The sequence below is a fragment of the Drosophila melanogaster genome, chromosome 2R, assembly GCF_000001215.4.
Source record: "Drosophila melanogaster chromosome 2R".
Classification (NCBI taxonomy): Eukaryota; Metazoa; Arthropoda; class Insecta; order Diptera; family Drosophilidae; genus Drosophila; species Drosophila melanogaster.
In genome coordinates, this window is record NT_033778.4 from 24,652,076 (window position 1) to 24,669,339 (window position 17,264).

Consider the following 17,264-nt stretch of genomic DNA (forward strand, 5'->3'; position numbering starts at 1 on the left):
CCATTATAACGGTTATTATTTCCATTATAGCGGTTTTGATAACCGTTATTCTGGTAACCGTTATTTTGGTAACCGTTATTTTGGTAACCGTTATGGTAGTTGCCTCTAATACTATTGTTATTAAAGCCTCTACCGCGGTTACTACCTCTATTGGCATTTCCGTATCCTCTATTGGGTCTGTTACCTCTAAAGTACATTACTTTATTGATGTCACCGGTAACTCTTGTACTCGTTCTTATGTATGCGCTTATCGCTGCATCCATAGTGGTGCAAGTCCCTGCTTCCAGTACTGTTTTGATACTTTCGTGCTCAGCACGATGTATCATGGTTTCAATTGCCTCTTTGGTGCTTAGACCAGTGGCATGTTCTAGAGGTATACCCTCATCGATATAGGAAGCTTCTAAAAGTTTTCTCAGGCTATCAACTTCAGCGGTAAATTGCGTTGCAGTTTTACCTCTCTGCTGAACTGTTGCTAGCTTTGCTTTGACATTACTGGATGTCTCACCGACAACTACTTTCTGCAATTTGTTTATAATTGCTGGAATTGTCGTTTCATTGTCAACTGAGTTCAAAATTGTGCCAACTATTTTTGACTTAATGACCTCAACTGCAATGTCTTCAAATGGTCCCTTAGCTAGGTCTACCAATTTGATTGCCTTAATGAATCTTTGTAAATGGATCTTTTGCCCATCAAATTCTGGCACTGTGCAGGCGACTTCCCTAATGTAAGACCTAATGGCAGCTGCTTCTTCTGCCATGGTTAAGTTATTTTCGGAGTCGGCTGCGTTATTTGTTTTATCGTCGTTCTTCAGCATTAATTTTGCTGGTATAGTTAGATCGTGAAGATCTTCCTCTTTAATGTCTTCCTTGACTATAGTCCTATCTTCCTCGTCAGAGTTAGTGCTGTCTTCATTCAAATTTATTCTTAGTGGGGTGTTTACTATGGTTGGAATTTCTATCTGGAGACTGAATTTATTTTTTATAAATATTAATTTTTCTCTTAATGTCACCAGTAGGTTCAAAGCCTTAGCACACTGTTTGCGTTCCAAATTCTTTCTATTTTGTTGGATCAACTCTCTGATTTCATTATAACTATTTACCAAGACTTGGGCATTCCTATTGATTGTTACAGCTTGTGTTGATCTGTTTTGCGTTAAGCACTTATAGGATTTTCTGAAATTTTCATTTTGATCTTTTATCTGATCAACAAGCTTTTCCCAGTCCATGCTGTGGTATACTCATAACTTCAAATTTATTCATTTGTATATATTTTTTTTTAATGTAGATAAATTCAATATTACGTTTTATATTTTTTTTTATTTATTATTTTTTTTTTCATATAATTTTTCTCATATTTTCATTCATAATTGACTTTATTAAAGATCTTCCTTAAATATTATCTATACCGTTAGCAGTGCTACGGTATCGTTTCTTAAGACACTTGTTATGCAGTTTGTATATTTTTATTAATGCATTGGATACCATAATTAATGCAATTACAATTAGTATTATGGTTATCCAGAACAAGTCTGCATTTTGGACTTCTACTTTATTTATTACATTGGCTGTAGAGTCCACAGTTTTAGTGTCTATTAGACCCATTTTGGGTATACTAATTTTATATTTTGGAGAATAGAATAGAAAATTTCCTTTGTATATACTTTTATTTTCAGTTTTACTTATTTCATTTGTCTCTATAGACATTTATGTTTGGAATTATCTATTTATAAAATCTTTCAATGTTCGCAAGAGTAAAAAAAAAATTGTATTTTACATTGTTGCCTGCCTGATTCTAGCTATGGCTTCACGGGCCATATTGGGTTAACAGGGCATAATAGTATATGCTCCGTTTTACAATATTTCTTACAATTTTTCTTATCTATATATATTTTATATTTACTTTATATTTATATATATTTATTATTATATTCTGCTGTTGATGATGCTCATCAGGTGTCAGCTGGGCGTCGCCGGGGGTGGCACGCTGACACTCCCTCGCTGCTGTCTATTTGTTGGGTGTCAGCTGGGCGTCGCCGGGGGTGGCACGCTGACACTCCCTCGCTGCTGTCTATTTCTTCGCCGCTGAAGACGTCGATGGTCGCTCACAAGTCCCCAGGCAGTGGGGACTCCAGATTCCTTCGCAGCCAGGGGGGCAGGACTTCTTTGGTTTTGTTAATGCTGGTGCTGGTGCTGGACATGCCTGGTATTTTGGAACTTCATTAATTGTGGGTATATTTTTAATATTATCTGAGTGAGTTTTCTCGAGCTTATGGGTCTTTAATTCTTGCTGATATTGCAACAAGTGGTCTAGCTCTGCATGTAGCTTTAGAGCTTTCGACCAAACCGGTGGCGTTTGCTGACCGTATATTAGCCACCTTACGTGGGCTATACGTTTATTCAGCTTAGTTTTCAAACCGCCACGGTGTTTGCCCATACTCAATAGAACTCTACTCACTCAGATTTTTCCTTGGTTTTTGCAGTTCCATTTAATTAGTCCAGTCTTCTTCCAGTCCAGTGTTCCTTTGTTCCTTTGTTTTCACCAGCTTTGGTCAATTCGTCCAGCGTTGGACGACTGTCACGGTCGCCATGTAATGATGAACTCCAATTTAGAACACAAGTCCGTTTTAAGTTGAAGGCAGCCGTCGGGCTGACATATATTTATTCAATTTCTTCTTTTGATTTTAGAGTAGGCAGAAATGGTTCTGTCAGCTCAACGTCTACAGAGTCTCTCTGATTTTACAGTTTTTTATATATTTGGACTTAGGCTAATCCGCGTAGCTGCGCTGCCGGGTACGCCAGCAGCGGAGCGGCGTTCTTATGTATATCTTATATATCTAGGCTTATCGGGAGAGCGAGATATGTATGTACGTATGTAATATGTATTTGGTCGGCGTGTGAATGCTGACCATGCACTTATACTTTTTGCCTTCGAGTGGGCGATCATGTTACATCCGCCCTGGCCTAACTGCGTGCATAAACATAAACATAAACATAGCAACAAAGTGCTGCCATAAGTTAATATGCTATTTTATTTAATTGTTCTTAATATTGCATAGGCACATACTACACTAGATTTGTCATAAACAGAAGCCCGCTGGCATGCTGGCAAAGTAAATAAAACACATAAATCCCCACATACGTCACCGGCAAGTTTTCAAATTGACCGAAGGAAAAAAGTTCCACTTTTTTATGATGCATTTAAAACTTTTGATTATGCCGAGAGGAGCGGCCTGCTGGAACATGTAACTTATTTAATTTCCTTCCCTGTCCCGAAATGTTCATTTAAAGTTTGCTTGCAACCATAAATTCCTAGGCCGAAACCTAAAATATAAACACTCAGGACGAGTGTATATGTAGGCGGGAAAAGTTAGATTCGCTCGTAAATCTGGCATTTGTCAGTCGCCAAGTGTACTGCTGCTCCGCCTACCAAAGGCACTGAAAAAAATGCGCTAGAAAGGTGGTCCTAGATGCACGGACACAAATCGGAGTACAGTGAAGAATTTGTTGTTAAATGAATTTACATATTTTAAGCCAAATATAACACAAAGCTGATTAACATGTATATATCATTTTTTTCAATTTATTAGATAAGAGGATTTGCTCTACTCCAAGCTGATGGATTGATCCTAGGTATTTAGCTCAGTGCTTGGCGGAAAACGTGCGACTCGGTCGTCCTCTAATTGGCCTTTTTATGCACAGAGGCACACTCGACATCATTTCCATTTCCAGGGCCATTTCCGTGCCAAGCAGTTTATCACTCTAACTATGCACATTCAGTGGATCCGCTCTGCAATCCGTTCTCTTTCCCCCTCCCTTCCCTTCCTCGTCACTGCAGTCACTGCAGCATTGCGATTCAATATTGCTCATACGTAGTGGAGGCCGCAGCCTGGAGGGCACAGAAACTGCCGGCGGGCTAACGAAGCCCTTGAAAACGGGGGGCGCGACTTTCGGGCACTGGGGTACTGTTTGGGACGTTCAGGCTTCCAGCCTTCCAACTGCAACAAAGTGCTAATCTAGAGGGGCTGGAGGAGGGGAAAGGCAGGGCAGGAGTAGGAGCAGGAGCAGGAGCAGGAGCCGTCTTCTTCGCCGCTTAATCGCCATGTGCGACAGGCTTAACTTGTCGGCTTTGAGTGTCAGCGCTGAGCCTCGTTTAGCCTTTGAGTGCTGCGCCAGTGGGCGGGATGGGGGATCGGGAGGTCCTGACAGGACCTGGGATGAGGTGGTGCCTCTGTGTGCCCTGGTGCGTAGCTCGGATGACATGTTATTAGTTTCATCAGCGCAAGAGTGGCTTGGGAAGATGGGTTTGGGGAGGGGTGTTCCTCGTTTCCATTCCATTAATTGAGTCCACCGGCGGAGCCCCTACTATTCGGTACCCGAATTCAGCCTCGTTTCCGCCACTCTATTTCCATGCCAATTTGGGATATTCTGTTTTTTTAGTGTGTGGAATATGCAAGGTGGTTGAACTTATAGTTTGTCATTCGGCAAGAGTCTGTTGTATTTAACTACCAATAAAAGGGTCTATTACCTTCGATTGACTTAAACAAATGCTTGATTTAATTCGCTCCTTCGACTTACCCATAAACATTTTATAGAGCAACTCTCTCAATTTCACCGCCGTATTTATTGGAAATTCCTTGGCCAGCTCAGCCGTTCCAAGCACAATTGAACAATAATGCGACAGCCTCATTAAATGCTCCTTCCAATGGCAGCAGGAGCGAACAAAGACAAGGACTCGGGCTCCGGAAAACTGGATCGCCAGACGGGGGGAAAGGTCAAACTTTGCTCTGCTCTGGTTGTTTAGAGCTGCTTTGCCTCCATTGTTTGGCAATAAAAAGCTGTTGTTCATTTTTATGGAGTAACGCCTCGCGCCGCCGCCCTATCCTTGCCTCTTGCTCCTTGCCCCCTGCTCCCTGCTCCTGGCTCCCTACTCCTTCTGGTGTGGAGGATGCCAGGACGGAGCAGCCGTCGTCATTGTCCTGCCGTTGTCGCCCTGCCATTATTGTGATACGACACAAAAACAAGTGGGAAACAGCGACAACAACAAGGCACTTTCACCGTGCACTGGAAGAAATAATGTTTTCATATGACAATAATAAATCTTAAAGTCTTATTATATGAATAAAGATTCATGTTACCAATGATGATCTTTTAAATCACAGGTTAGGCCGTTGATTTATGCCTCCCTCTTTTTCTCAGTGCAGCTCAAGCTTAAGTGCGAGTATGTGTGGGTGCTTTGTGCTATGTTGTGTCGCCCTGATGTGGGTGGGTGGGTGTTTGTGTGTGAGTGAGTGAGTGTGGCTGGATGACGCACATAATGAGTCTGCGTGGCAAGTACAAAAGTTTATAAATATGATGGAATAATTAAAACTTGGCGCCAATTTGAAGGCGCTCCCCCAAGTCGAAGGTGGCCAAAAGGCTGTCAGCAACAAAGAGCCGAAAGTGGGAATTCCCGCCCGGCCACGCCCCTTTTGGGCATTGTTTTTGCCTTTGGCACCGCTTGCCCTTTGGGACCGTGCTTCCTTTGAGCTCGGCCGCAAATTTTTCGTGTTCTTCGGCAAGGATGTGAGAAATTGTATGATTTATGTTCGGCAGAGGCTTAGAAAAGTTTTTGTTTTCGGTTTGTTTTTCTTTGCCGCGCTTTAACTTTGCGCTACAAAGCTACCTTTTCCCCAGCCCCCGCGCCACCGTTAATTATGCCACATTAATTAAGGCCCGATGTGGATATGGCCTTTAAACGGGCCACGCTGCTCGGCTTTAAAGACGGTAGTCCATTCAGAGCAGCCGCCATAATTATGTGCACATCTATCAAAGCCAGGTTGAGTCTCCAAGCAGGCCACTCAGCCGGGATTATTTGCAGACTCCGCCGGAGTTGCAAGACACAGACACGGAATCCGGAAATGCGGCCCGCTTGACATACGGTTCAATGACCCCCAATGACAGCAGCCCAGTAGTTCAGTTTAGTTTAGTTCAGTGGAAGCTGATGTAGACGTTGCAGCAAGTGCGAGAGAATTCCGGCAATCTCCTTAAAGTTCCGGGTGCAATAAAAACGTGGGGCAAGAGTTACGGGCACATTTTGCACTCGACGGAAGCCGTAACACATGCCCAGCTCAGCTCCTTTAATGGGCAACAAGGTGAGCCGAGCTCTCCAATTTGTTTGAATTTGTTTTCCGGAATGGGAGTGGGCAAAAGTTTACAAAAATAATCCGGGCAAAATAGAAAACACGAGCAAGCTGCCAAGAACTTGTCCTGTCTTGTGTGTAGGTGTTGGATCTGCGCTGTAAATCCTTTTTCTTCGAAATTGTTGCTGCTGCTTGCTGGCCCCGAATATCCTTTTACAATACATACAACATATATGTATGTTGTGTGACATGGCCAGGCGTGCCAGGATGCCAGGGCGCCAGGGAGCCAGGGAGCCATGGTGCCATGGTGCCGTGATGCCATGATGAATGAGGAAGGCCCGCCCTTGCCTTTGGATGTCCCCCTTTCGGCCCTTTTGAGAAATGCAACCCTCTGTTAGACATGTCAATTTCCAGCCTGATGCATCGCACATGGCCACGGAACGGGGCAAAAGGATTGCGTTGCTGAAAAGCCAAAGATTTTCATCCAATTTGCAAAAGTGGAATACGCATACGCCCCATAGTCCACCGAATTCGATGCGACACGTGAGCGTACACTTAAAATCTAGCGTGTCCTTAAACACTTTCGTCTCCAAAGTTCAGCGTAAAGGTTAATTTTCATTGATTATTTATAGAAATACATCTTACCTTTCCCACTTATTTGATCCATATTTTGGTCTTGTCTTTTAATATGCAAGGTACCCATAATCCAAAATGCCTTCTTTTTCTCAGTGATGACTTTGTGAGGACCTGAGGACATGTGTTGGCAACGTGCCTGCCGGCAAGTCAAACATTACGACATTACGCGCTTTCCAATTCACCTGTGAAAATCATTTTCTTCGTTTCGTCGAGAAAAAAACAAAGGTGGGCCCCAAAGTCAGGGCGGAATATTCGGCGAATTTGCCTTGTCAAATGTTGAAGGAGACGTGACAAGCATTAGCTACAGGACAACCTCCAGCTCCAGCCAGCACCCTGTGCCCCGATGTTGTCGATGTCGCTGCATGTCGTCACACGGGGTCCTGAATCCGGGGTCCTCGCCTCTCGGTCCTCCCATTGGGTGCCTGAGTTTTCCAGGAGAAGGAAACATTTTTCTCCTGCGCCGTGTAGTTTGGCATATCATTTCGGCGCCAATTTGAAAATCGTTGATATGCATGCGAGGCAGGCGACCTCAAGAGGTGTAAACAGAGGGCACACGCGGGTGGGAAAATCAAATTGGATCGAGGAAAGCCCATCCTCACGTACCTGCCATGTATGTATATGCGTCCGCATATGTTTGGGCCACGGGAAGCTTGCCCCACTCCCGTGCAAAGTGCTTTCCGATGTTTTCCGCCGCCACGAGACCTCAACTCTTTTAGTTGCTCCACCTAAGTGACTAACTAGGGGCTTTAGATTCATATTGTGGAGCCAGGCAGCAATATGCAAATGGAACTGAATATTCGAAATGAAATGCGTTTACACAAGTCGAGTTTGTCGAATCAGGAATTACTGCAAATAAAACTACAATTGATTCGCATTTACATTTCATTGGGCAAATTGCACAATTGCAAATGGCACTGCGGACGGAAAGCGTAGCTCAAAGACTTCAATACTCTAAATAAATGGCATAACATTTTCCCCGCTCCTACATTCGATCTCGCATGAGAGCACTTTCCCCAGGACTCCCAGATGGAGCTGGAGCTGGAGCTGGAGCAGGAGCTGGAGGATGGGGGATGGGGGATGGCCTCAGAAATCACATAAAAATACAGTCAGACGAACAAACTCTCTGGGCGCTTGTTGCTGCTCCCCGAGCATCTTGGATTTTTATTGCCATATATTCGAACTTATGGCTGTCAGTTCTGAAACAACAAAACGAACGCAATTCGACTTACTTACGCTCGCAAATTGTTTCTCAAATGAACAATTTTAAATTTTCACATTCAATAAATTGCTGCTGGGATGTGAGCAAATTGCTGGTGAGACATTTTGTTGTTTGCCCCCTTTTCCTCGGTAGATGAAAAAACTTTTTGTCAATTGTGTCGACTTATTATTAGCATTAGCACTTCTCGACTACGAATCCAGCACACTTCTCAACTGAAGGAGCTTTAGGCTTACATCTAGATTTGGTAGCGAAAGGGATATGAGATTGCTGCGAATTATCCTTTTCCACGCCATTGCAATACAATACAATAAGCATTATAGATGCAAATATACAAAGTATTCGAAAAGTACCAGGCTGTATCCAAATCGAAAACCGGAAGTTCCATCAACGTAACGCACCACTACTTCGCCAACAAGTGCGGATACTTCCCAAGTGAAAGTGTAGCAGAAGGAAAATGCAAATGACTCTCGATTCCGGTGAAGCGCAAATGGCGTCGAAATTGAAAATCAAGATGACTTTTCTTGAAGACTAGGAAAATATAGAGCAGAGATGGAGAGGCGACATGAATACAGAAACGCAGGCAAATAGCAAATACAGGTGCTATTCAGGTGCGTACGCATGTGTTTGTTTCAGACATTTCGATTACTTTTTGAGTGGTTCCACTAAGGTTTCTCTTCCTCGGCCCCCAAATTGCAGCATCCGCAAGCTTCGGGTCTCATGAAATATGTAGACCAGTAATATCTGGGCGGGGAGAGGGGTTGCGGAGCGGTAACAGGGGGGTGGCACACAAAAGGCGGCGCAAATTACTAAAATATGCATGCGACTCGCCATGGCCATTATCGTGGGCTTCCTTTGCCCGGAGAAGTATCGGGTCCATCGAGGCTACGTGCCGGGAATGTCCAAGAGATTGCCCGCCGGACACTCATTTCGGTCATGTCAATGGCATTGGGATTGGACTACCCCTCCTCCGCTTCGCATTTGTGGTTTTTGAAACTGCACGCATTTGATTGCGTTATTGAAATTGACTGGGCCGGTGGCTTCATTACTATAATGTCGGTGTGCCGGTGAGGAATTCAATTATAAATGCCTTCGGATTCCAGGATGCCTTGGCTTATGAATATAAATCTGCTGCCTGTGCGAAGGCGGAGTGAGGCGTTTAAGTAATTACACATTTACTTGATGATGTCGCCGTGGGCAAAGTTAAATTAAATGAAGATTTCGTTTTAATTAACTATGTCGGCTATGTGGTCTAGTCTGTGTAAGCATCTAGCAATATTTGGACCTCAGTTTTCCGTAGTTTATATCTGAAGTATTGCAACTTGTAAATAAAAGTTTGAAGTTTGAATATCAGTTACAGCCATGTACTAAATCTTCCATTAGGTAATCGATAAGTGCTTTGCTTATAATTCTTATCGGTATCGATCAAGCCAACCGTTTCGTTTTTTCGTACCCCTGGTAGTAAACAGCTGATACAATTTGCAGTTTATTTAACAAGTGAACATTGCGTATTTTCTAAGCCGAATCTAGTAAATAGTGTGAAACAAAATGGCCCTGCGACGCTGTCACTTGAACCCGAAGAAAACGCTTTTCCTGTTGTGCGACATTCAAGAAAAGTTCCGACCGGCCATGCCGCTCTTTGATAACATGATCAAAAACGTCGACAAACTAGTGGGTTGAACTTTGATTTTGATATTGATCCTTATCATTAACCTGTGAGATTAACTCAAAAAAATTTTAGACTCGGGCGGGAAAGGCTTTAGATGTTCCTCTGATTGTAACCGAACACTATCCGGAAAAACTAGGAAAAACAGTGGCCCAACTGGATGTAAGCCATGCGAAGCTGGTCTCCGGTAAAACCCTTTTCAGCATGTTTACTCCCGAAGTCAAGGCTGTGATCAAGGATATCTTCAATGACAAGCCAGAGGATGTCGTGCTATATGGCCTCGAGGTGGGTTAAGGAGAAAAACACTCTTATTCGAAAACATTAAATTCAAAATTTCAACAGTCCCACATTTGCGTGGAGCAGACCGCCATCGATCTCCTCGAGCAAAACATCAACGTATACATAGTGGCGGACTGCTGCTCCTCCAGGCTGAACCAGGATCGAGATCTAGCCCTGGATCGCCTGCGTCAAGCGGGCTGTGTGATCACCACTAGTGAGAGCGTTATCTTCGACTTGGTTCGAGATAAGAACAACCCCAAGTTCGATGTGGTCCGGAAATTGGTGAACCAGCCGTCGGTGGATATGGAACTCACGCGCAACGGGAGCGGAGTGCCAGCGGGCAGTGCCAAGCTGTGAGATAGCCCCTCCTGTCTAAATATCTGTTTGTTATAAAGCCAATTGCATTTATAAAACCATCATGCAGAATTGTGCTTTTCAAGGATACGCGGATGGGAAATGGGCCGAATGGGCCGAATGGGAGCAGCACCCATTTAAGTTGTCATTTCCGTAACATATTCCAATGGCCCCGCACAATGGGCGAGTCCATATTTGAATTTGCCGTTTAACAATAGCCCCAATGGCTTCCCTTCCGGTGAGTTCCCCCACTTTGCCCCATTTCCGCTGGGTTCCTTATTATGCGGATGACAATGCGTATTTTATGCCGCCTGTCGGCATTGATTATAAAGCTGAGTGCTGTTCGGTAACCTTTTATTTGTGCAGCAGTGTGGGATGAGGAAATCATCATCATTCCACATGACCCATTCAGGGGCTCTGTAAGCGCAATGTCTAATTGGACAGACCCTTGGATGAAGATGCTGAAGCGCTCTATGAACTGTAGCCCAACAGCTCTCAATATGAGTTCTACCAGGGGAACGTTTTATTGGAACAACAAGACATTACCTCACCACTCATTTTATGGAAAAAACCGCCGTTTTATAAGTTAAGATTAACATAACATCAAAGTCACTCGGTCACTCTTCAACCTTCGGATGGAAGCCGGTTGCATCTGCGGTGTAAGTCACGCGAATTTGCTTGCCATCTTCGCCGGGAAGGAAGTATTCGCCCTGGATGCCGTTCACATTGCCTTGAGCTTTCACTTGGATCCCATTGCTGACCGTGATCTCATGCTGGAACTGCCCAGCTCCATCCAGGTTCTGGCGGTTCTCCGACTTCAGAAGTTGCGCCTGCAGATCCTCCTCACTGCAGCTGGCCAAAACGACGAAAAGGGCAAAGATAAGGCTCTGAAATTGAGAGGTGGCTGATTATCCAATAGTCTGTTTGAAATCCGATTAAACTCACATATTTCAGCATTTTGGAGCAGCTTCTTGAAATGAAACAATGCCCGTCGGCCTTTTATACTATACTCCGAAGCTGCCTAGCCCACTAAACGGGTTTCAATCGCATCTGCTAATGAAATGACTGAGATTAACCAGACAGCCATGAATATGAAATTTGCGGCTACTCAATCGAGTCTGCTTCTGGCACCAGAAGCAGGCCAGCCTCCCCCAACTAATTGATTGCGATTTTGTTAACCCATTTTGCTACTAAAAGAACATTTAATCATCAACAATGAATTTGAAAACTATGCGCCCGCGGCCTTCGGAAGGATTTCTTGTGCAGGCTTGGAATCCCAGTCTCTATACCTAATTTCTGGATTGCTCAGAATCTTGGCCACACCCTTCAGAAAGCTTGGCTTACTGATAGTGGTTTTTCTCACAGAATCGTTGCTTTTCTTTTCCAAGGCATGCGGTATAAGTGAGGAAAAATTTAGAGATGCCTCGTTAGTAAGTGTCCCATCTGAGGATTCAATTGGCAAGAGAGACATCCCCTTATTTCGCTTGTTGTTGAACTTCTCGAGATATTTCTTGGCACCCAAACGGGCGGATGTCTTTAAAGCATTCATATCCCAGGACACTCCCAGCTTGGATTTGATCTCCTCGGAGGCAGTCTTGTCGTTCGAAGAGAACAGCGTTTGGAACATCTTCTTCAGCTCGAGGTCCTTGGGATCTTGTAGCGATCGGACTGCCCGCGGATCAATCTGCCCAATGGAATTGTCTTGGCTTTTGGTTTCCGCCTCCCGCTTGGAATCCTTGTTCAGCTCAACTAAGTCGTTTAACGACAATTTGGGGTCCAAGTTCCCTTGCAGCTGCTGGAAATCCATTTCGGGCGCATCCTTCGGCAGGTAGCCGCGGCTTTTCAGGTAAACTAGCGGCGACTGCCAGTTGTCGATGAGGTTCTTAACAATGGTGTCAACCGAATTCTCATACTTAACTACTTTTAAATTGCGATCAGCTGCAGCACTATAAAATAGACAGATGTATAAGATTAAAGAAATCATTTTAATTTAAATTGTGAGCCTGTTATCGATGACTTTGTGAAACGGCTACACTATCGATATAAATTGTTATTGACAGCTACGTCTCAGCAGCCCTGGATCTAAATCAGCTGTTGTGTTGTAAGCAAACGTAAAATTAACAAAATCCTACAATTATTTTGTTTTTTATTGAATTTCATAGCCTTTCAGGTTTTTGGTTGATCGCACAGGACTGCAACGCTATTATGGTCATCACCAACAACACAACACTGCCCGAGGAGTCGGAGCTGAACGTCCAGGAGCTAAATCTATCGTCGGCGGCCTTACGGGCAGGCGCCTTCCATTTGGGCAAGCAATGCGAGCAGGCCAATAATGTTAGTACATCCAGATTGCAGGGGAATCCTCCTGATAGTAATGCTTAGGTGAAAAGCGCCTTAAAGTGAAGCTGGGAGCCGCTGCCTCTTTAAAATCCGAGCGGCTTAGTTATATAACCTAACCTCAAAAAGCACCTTCCCCGTTTGTTTACCTTTTCCTTCGTGTAATTTCAGGAGTTTATGCTGTGCCGGCAGGAGCTGGATGACCCGCGAGCCTGTTTGGCGGAGGGCAAAGCCGTGACCAGCTGCGCCCTGGACTTCTTCCGCAAGGTGAAGAAGACCTGCCATGAGGAGTTCACGCAGTACGCCACCTGCCTGGATAAGAGCAGCGGTACTATGGCTTTTTCACAGTAAGCACTCCGTAAATGTTGAATATTCCAATCATGCTATACCAATGTCCATCCATACTTTAGTTGCCGCAAGACCCAGGGAGTGTTCGACAAGTGTATCAAAGATAACTTCGACTGGGATCGTCCCTCCTATGGATACTTCTCGAGGGCCAAGGTAATTTCTCGGCATGCTTTATTTAGACCTCTCCTAATCACTTCTGTTTTCAGGTCATCCAATCAGCTCGGGAAGCACCCAAGAAGGAGGAGAAGGTCTCCTATCCCGATGCCACCCCCGGTTTGCCCGAGGATTACCCCAAGCCGCCAGCAAAGTACGGTTCCCGCTTCCACTGGCTGGAGTAGACAGCTGCCAGCGCCTAGTGAAATTTGAAAGCGTTCATCTTAATATAAACTCTTGTTTCCATTAGTACTCGATATATTTATTTCATCGTATCTTTTTCCTCGACACAGTTTGCTTGATTTTGGCCATAATATCCAGGTACTGGTTGTTCAGGCAGCATCCGCAGTAGCTAACAGGGAAGCAGGCGCTGCCCTCGATACGGCGGAAAAGTGGCGTGTTCTGATAGAAGACCCACGAGATGTTTTCTTCGCCCAGCACCAGCATGATCTTGTCGAAGCGGACGCCCTGCACCTGAAACAGCTCCATGTCGCCGGTGATGATGCGCCACTCTGCGTAGCGTATGTTAGCATCTGGGGGCAGCTTGGAGCGCTCCCTCATCATCACATGCTCGAACCAATCGCGCACTTGGATAATCGATCCGGTGGGAGCGTGCTTTCTGATCTGGTAGCTGATGCGCGGGTACAGAGGATTTCTGCGACAGGAATGAATGAGTTTCTGGCGATCTCTTGGGTATTTATATTAATTGCTTACATGTAAGGAACAAAGGCCAGGCGCACCAGCACAAATTCAACTTTCTCTCGAGGAGCCATCTTGAAGATAATTTTATTTTTATGCGGACGACGCACTTCACAGGCACTGCTATGCAATACTAATGAACTTGGTCCACTGCTCAGACTATATATGCATAATACGCGACTTGCAGGCAGGTAGAATCATTGCTAAAGCAGATGTTCCGTTTCTAATCCCAAGAAAAAGTCCCAGTTTTCCCGTTAGTTACCTGTATCGATTTTCTCATTTACAGTTTTATTGCTAAAAAGATTTTTCTTATCCTAGAAGAGGGAGCGCTACTCCGTGTACCACTTGGTACGCTTAGGCTTCTTGATTTTACCTCCCGTAACGCCGCCACCTCCTTGGTTTCCACTAATCATGTTCTTGTACTTATTAATTAGGGGCCGAAGGTCATCCGTTTCCTTCTTGCGTCCTTGCTTGGGCCGATTATTTGCCTTGCGCTCTGCCAGGTGGGACTCGCGTATCTTCTTGTTCTTCTGCTTGCGCTTTTCGGTTTTCACCTTCTTCAAGTGTTCCTTGGCCTGCTCTACAATCTTCTTTTTGGATCGCATCTTCAGCGAGGTGCCCGGCTTGGCGGCCGTGCCGACAAAATCGCCCTGAACATCGCTCAACTGCTTTTTCTCCGCGACTTTACCTTCGGCTTTCGCTGCTCGCGAAGCTTCAAGTTTCTTAATGTGTTTCTGAAGTTTGCTTTTATTATCTGCTTGGGGAACTGGAGTTTTGGTCTCCTGACCATTGCGCTTTTGCTGGCGTCGCTCCTTGCGCTCCTGCTGTTTGTTTTGGTATGTGGGATTGTTCTGCTTTGAGCGCTCCGTGCGCTTTTCTTTGATTTTGTGCACAGCACGATCCTCTATACTGAACGCGACAATGGGGCGCTAAGGGAGTGAATAGTTAGCAAGTGAAATTAGCAAGAGTTGTCTAAAAGTCCTTACACTCTGTGTTCCGAAGATATTGGGGTTGTTGTTTAGTTTCCGTAGGGCGGCCAAAGCTCTCTGATGCGTGTCGAAGGATAGGAAACCAAAGCCCTTGGACTTGCCCTGTGGATGCTCAGGGGTCACCTTATGTTCCCTCATCACCCGGCATTCGTGGGGTCGGAAGCCAGTATAAGTCAGAGCCATTTGTTTCAGCTTTTCATTGTCATAGTTTTGGGGGAGATTGTGAATGGACAAGCGATTCCGGGAAACAAACCTAGAGGATTATCAATTGGATTATAAATGAATCGGTCATGTACTTAGTTTCAGTCTTACCGATTCAAGTTCTTGAGCACCTGCGTCTTAACCTGCTCAAGTTCATGTCGCTTGGCCATGTCTGAGGCAGAAACCCCATCGGCTGCCTTCGCTCCAGCCATGATTAGACCTTCCCTGGCCAAATACAGGTTTCGTGAGTCCTTGGCATCGTCTTTTTTGTTTTCCTGCGACTGCTTCGACTTCATTTCCTCGCGGCTCAATGCGGGATGAGGATCCAGGACCTCGTCCATCAACTTAAACTCTGTTCCAGCTTGCAGACAAAGATCCGCTGACTCCTTGGCTTTGAATTTAACGAAGGCTGTACCCTTGGAGTGGCCAGAAACCGCCTGGCGATTAATAATGGCGTAGCTGACCAAGCCGAATTTGCGGCACGCCTTTCTCAAGTCGGCATCCTCTGCATCGAAGGGAACGTTTTTAATGAAGACCGTGCAGCCCTCCTGGACGTCGTTGGAGATTTGCTTTTCCCTTTTGACATTTTTGATATCCAATTTTGATTTTAATTCGTCCTTGTTCTCCTTATGATCTTCGTCGTTCTCTTCGTCTTCAGATTCTCCAGAGTCCTCTTCATCTTCGCCGGATTCCGCATCAGAATCCTCCCCAGAACTTTCATCTTCCTTGCCAACTTCCGCGTCGCTTTCCTCCTTAACTTCCTTCTCGTCACCGTTTTCCTCTTTCACTTCCACCTTTGGCTTCTTCTCATCCGGCTCCTCGTCTTTCGGGTTCTTTGATACATACTCGTCCTTGCCCAAAGCCCAGTCCACAAATACCTTTCTCCCGAGCAGCTCTTTGCCGTTGGAGTTCAGGATCGCTTTGGTGGCCTGGTTAATGGTCTCGTACTGGACAAAGGCGCAGCCCACCAGCTTCCCGTCACCTCGTTTCAGGATGTGTACATCCTCCAGCGTGCCCCACTGCCCGAAATGCTCGCGAAGCGAGTCCTCCGTGGACTTGTAACTGATGTTGCGCACGATGAGACGCGCTCGCTTTTTCTGGCGGCGCTCCTTCTCTTCCTTCAGCCTCTGTGTGTTAAAGGGGTTGCGGCGCTTCCGGACCCCGGTTTCTGGCTGAGATTGGGATTCGGCAGCGTCGTCTTTTAAAGATTTCATTTTTTTAAGTTCCATTTGCACGTGGAACTCTTGATGAGAACTAACGAACAAAACAGCTGATCGGCAAAATACCCAAAATGAAGGTCCATCCCTGGTATAACCGATAGAAAATGGGCGGGAATTTACAAACATTTCAAAAAATGTTTTTAACATTTTATTTGTAACAATTATCAACAATTAAAAAGTCTACGTTTCTTGTTTGGTCGCGAACAGTTGGTGGAACTCCGAGGGGGTCTTGAAGTAATCAACCAGAAGCATTGAGGAGCGGTTGCCCAGTTTGTACATAATGTGGCTCCAGGGATTTAAAAAATTCTTGTATTCAGCTATTTGACCGCGTTCAAAATAGTGTTTTACAGTTCCAATGGGTAGTTGGGACCCATAGACAGCCACGTATCTAAAAATAAAGTAAGTTACTACTTATAAATGTCATGTACTACCGTACAAAGTTACTTTTCCGAGCTCTTGTATATTCTCAGTGGATATTTGGCGACAAAAGCTCGAATCGCCAGGTTTATAAGCAGAAATCCACCCACAAAGTAGTACAGATCTGATTCCTGGGACACCAGAATGGCTATGTCCATTTTCTGGACCATATCCAGGTAGTTTATGGTTGTGGCATAGTGATAGGCGGCCACCGCAGCAAGTACAGTGGTCGTGGCAGTGGATATATTCTTCGTCCAGGTCACGTAGCTCTCGATAGGGGCCCGGTAAATCAGTTTATAGTTATCTGGTAGCCTGTCGCCAAAGAGGAGCTTCCGTTCCACTTCGCCGGAGGATGCATTCCGCCATTTGCGGAGCACGCTGCTGGTGCTAAATGAGAAGGTGCAGAGTGATTCAATCGGATAGGTCAATGGATAGGTCTTACTGTAAGAGCTGGAAATTCGGTTTAGCTAGTATTGGCCGTAAATAAACCAATTTAACACTTCGTAAGAGGGCCGCACACATTTTGTGTTTTATTATGCTGTCTTTGAAAACAATCTGGCAACGTGATCAGCTGTGCTGCAATCAGCGGCACTACCCGATGGTTGTCAAAGAAGAAGGTCTGGCAACGTA

At 45.1% G+C, this 17,264-nt stretch overlaps 7 protein-coding genes across 12 annotated transcripts, besides 1 other annotated feature; 2 read left to right on the forward strand and 5 right to left on the reverse strand.

Annotated features, from left to right (window-relative positions):
* Window positions 1-3,068: part of a mobile genetic element that runs on past the window's edge.
* A 6,359-nt stretch (window positions 3,069-9,427) lies between these two features.
* CG3663 (uncharacterized protein) lies at window positions 9,428-10,334 on the forward strand. The gene is made up of 3 exons (NM_138108.3): window positions 9,428-9,642; window positions 9,713-9,922; window positions 9,980-10,334. Exons 1-3 carry the CDS (start codon window positions 9,520-9,522, stop codon window positions 10,271-10,273), a joined length of 627 nt encoding a protein of 208 aa, NP_611952.1. The 5' UTR covers window positions 9,428-9,519; the 3' UTR covers window positions 10,274-10,334.
* Window positions 10,335-10,606: 272 nt separating this feature from the next.
* Window positions 10,607-11,331, reverse strand: Cpr60D (Cuticular protein 60D). Of its 2 annotated transcripts, none has more exons than NM_001299924.1 (2): window positions 11,216-11,245; window positions 10,607-11,157 (listed from the first exon to the last, which is right to left on the reverse strand). In NM_001299924.1, exons 1-2 carry the CDS (start codon window positions 11,225-11,227, stop codon window positions 10,888-10,890), a joined length of 282 nt encoding a protein of 93 aa, NP_001286853.1. In that variant the 5' UTR covers window positions 11,228-11,245; the 3' UTR covers window positions 10,607-10,887. The 2 variants fall into 2 exon arrangements, with proteins under 2 accessions (NP_001286853.1, NP_726468.1); NM_166679.2 differs by having other exon boundaries at window positions 10,780-11,157; window positions 11,216-11,331.
* Window positions 11,332-11,456: 125 nt separating this feature from the next.
* On the reverse strand, window positions 11,457-12,302 carry CG30161 (uncharacterized protein). The gene has a single exon (NM_138109.3). It carries the CDS (start codon window positions 12,252-12,254, stop codon window positions 11,499-11,501), a length of 756 nt encoding a protein of 251 aa, NP_611953.2. The 5' UTR covers window positions 12,255-12,302; the 3' UTR covers window positions 11,457-11,498.
* A 20-nt stretch (window positions 12,303-12,322) lies between these two features.
* On the forward strand, window positions 12,323-13,364 carry ND-19 (NADH dehydrogenase (ubiquinone) 19 kDa subunit). Of its 4 annotated transcripts, none has more exons than NM_138110.4 (5): window positions 12,323-12,381; window positions 12,433-12,604; window positions 12,779-12,954; window positions 13,018-13,108; window positions 13,162-13,364. In NM_138110.4, the coding sequence occupies exons 2-5, from the start codon at window positions 12,476-12,478 to the stop codon at window positions 13,291-13,293; spliced, it is 528 nt and encodes a 175-aa protein (NP_611954.2). In that variant the 5' UTR covers window positions 12,323-12,381; window positions 12,433-12,475; the 3' UTR covers window positions 13,294-13,364. The 4 variants fall into 4 exon arrangements, with proteins under 4 accessions (NP_611954.2, NP_726471.1, NP_726470.1 ...); NM_166681.2 differs by having other exon boundaries at window positions 12,323-12,371; window positions 12,441-12,604; NM_166680.3 differs by having other exon boundaries at window positions 12,348-12,381; window positions 12,441-12,604.
* CG34214 (uncharacterized protein) lies at window positions 13,352-13,947 on the reverse strand. Its single transcript, NM_001103974.3, has 2 exons — window positions 13,823-13,947; window positions 13,352-13,763 (listed from the first exon to the last, which is right to left on the reverse strand). Exons 1-2 carry the CDS (start codon window positions 13,879-13,881, stop codon window positions 13,376-13,378), a joined length of 447 nt encoding a protein of 148 aa, NP_001097444.1. The 5' UTR covers window positions 13,882-13,947; the 3' UTR covers window positions 13,352-13,375.
* Window positions 13,948-14,082: 135 nt separating this feature from the next.
* Window positions 14,083-16,268, reverse strand: CG4806 (uncharacterized protein). Its single transcript, NM_138111.4, has 3 exons — window positions 15,109-16,268; window positions 14,794-15,049; window positions 14,083-14,736 (listed from the first exon to the last, which is right to left on the reverse strand). Exons 1-3 carry the CDS (start codon window positions 16,224-16,226, stop codon window positions 14,137-14,139), a joined length of 1,974 nt encoding a protein of 657 aa, NP_611955.2. The 5' UTR covers window positions 16,227-16,268; the 3' UTR covers window positions 14,083-14,136.
* Window positions 16,269-16,335: 67 nt separating this feature from the next.
* CG33228 (uncharacterized protein) lies at window positions 16,336-17,255 on the reverse strand. 2 transcript variants are annotated; one of them, NM_206218.2, is made up of 3 exons: window positions 17,077-17,255; window positions 16,662-17,021; window positions 16,336-16,605 (listed from the first exon to the last, which is right to left on the reverse strand). In NM_206218.2, exons 1-3 carry the CDS (start codon window positions 17,154-17,156, stop codon window positions 16,398-16,400), a joined length of 648 nt encoding a protein of 215 aa, NP_995940.2. In that variant the 5' UTR covers window positions 17,157-17,255; the 3' UTR covers window positions 16,336-16,397. The 2 variants fall into 2 exon arrangements, with proteins under 2 accessions (NP_995940.2, NP_001286854.1); NM_001299925.1 differs by having other exon boundaries at window positions 16,354-16,605; window positions 17,077-17,201.
* Window positions 17,256-17,264: the final 9 nt, after the last annotated feature.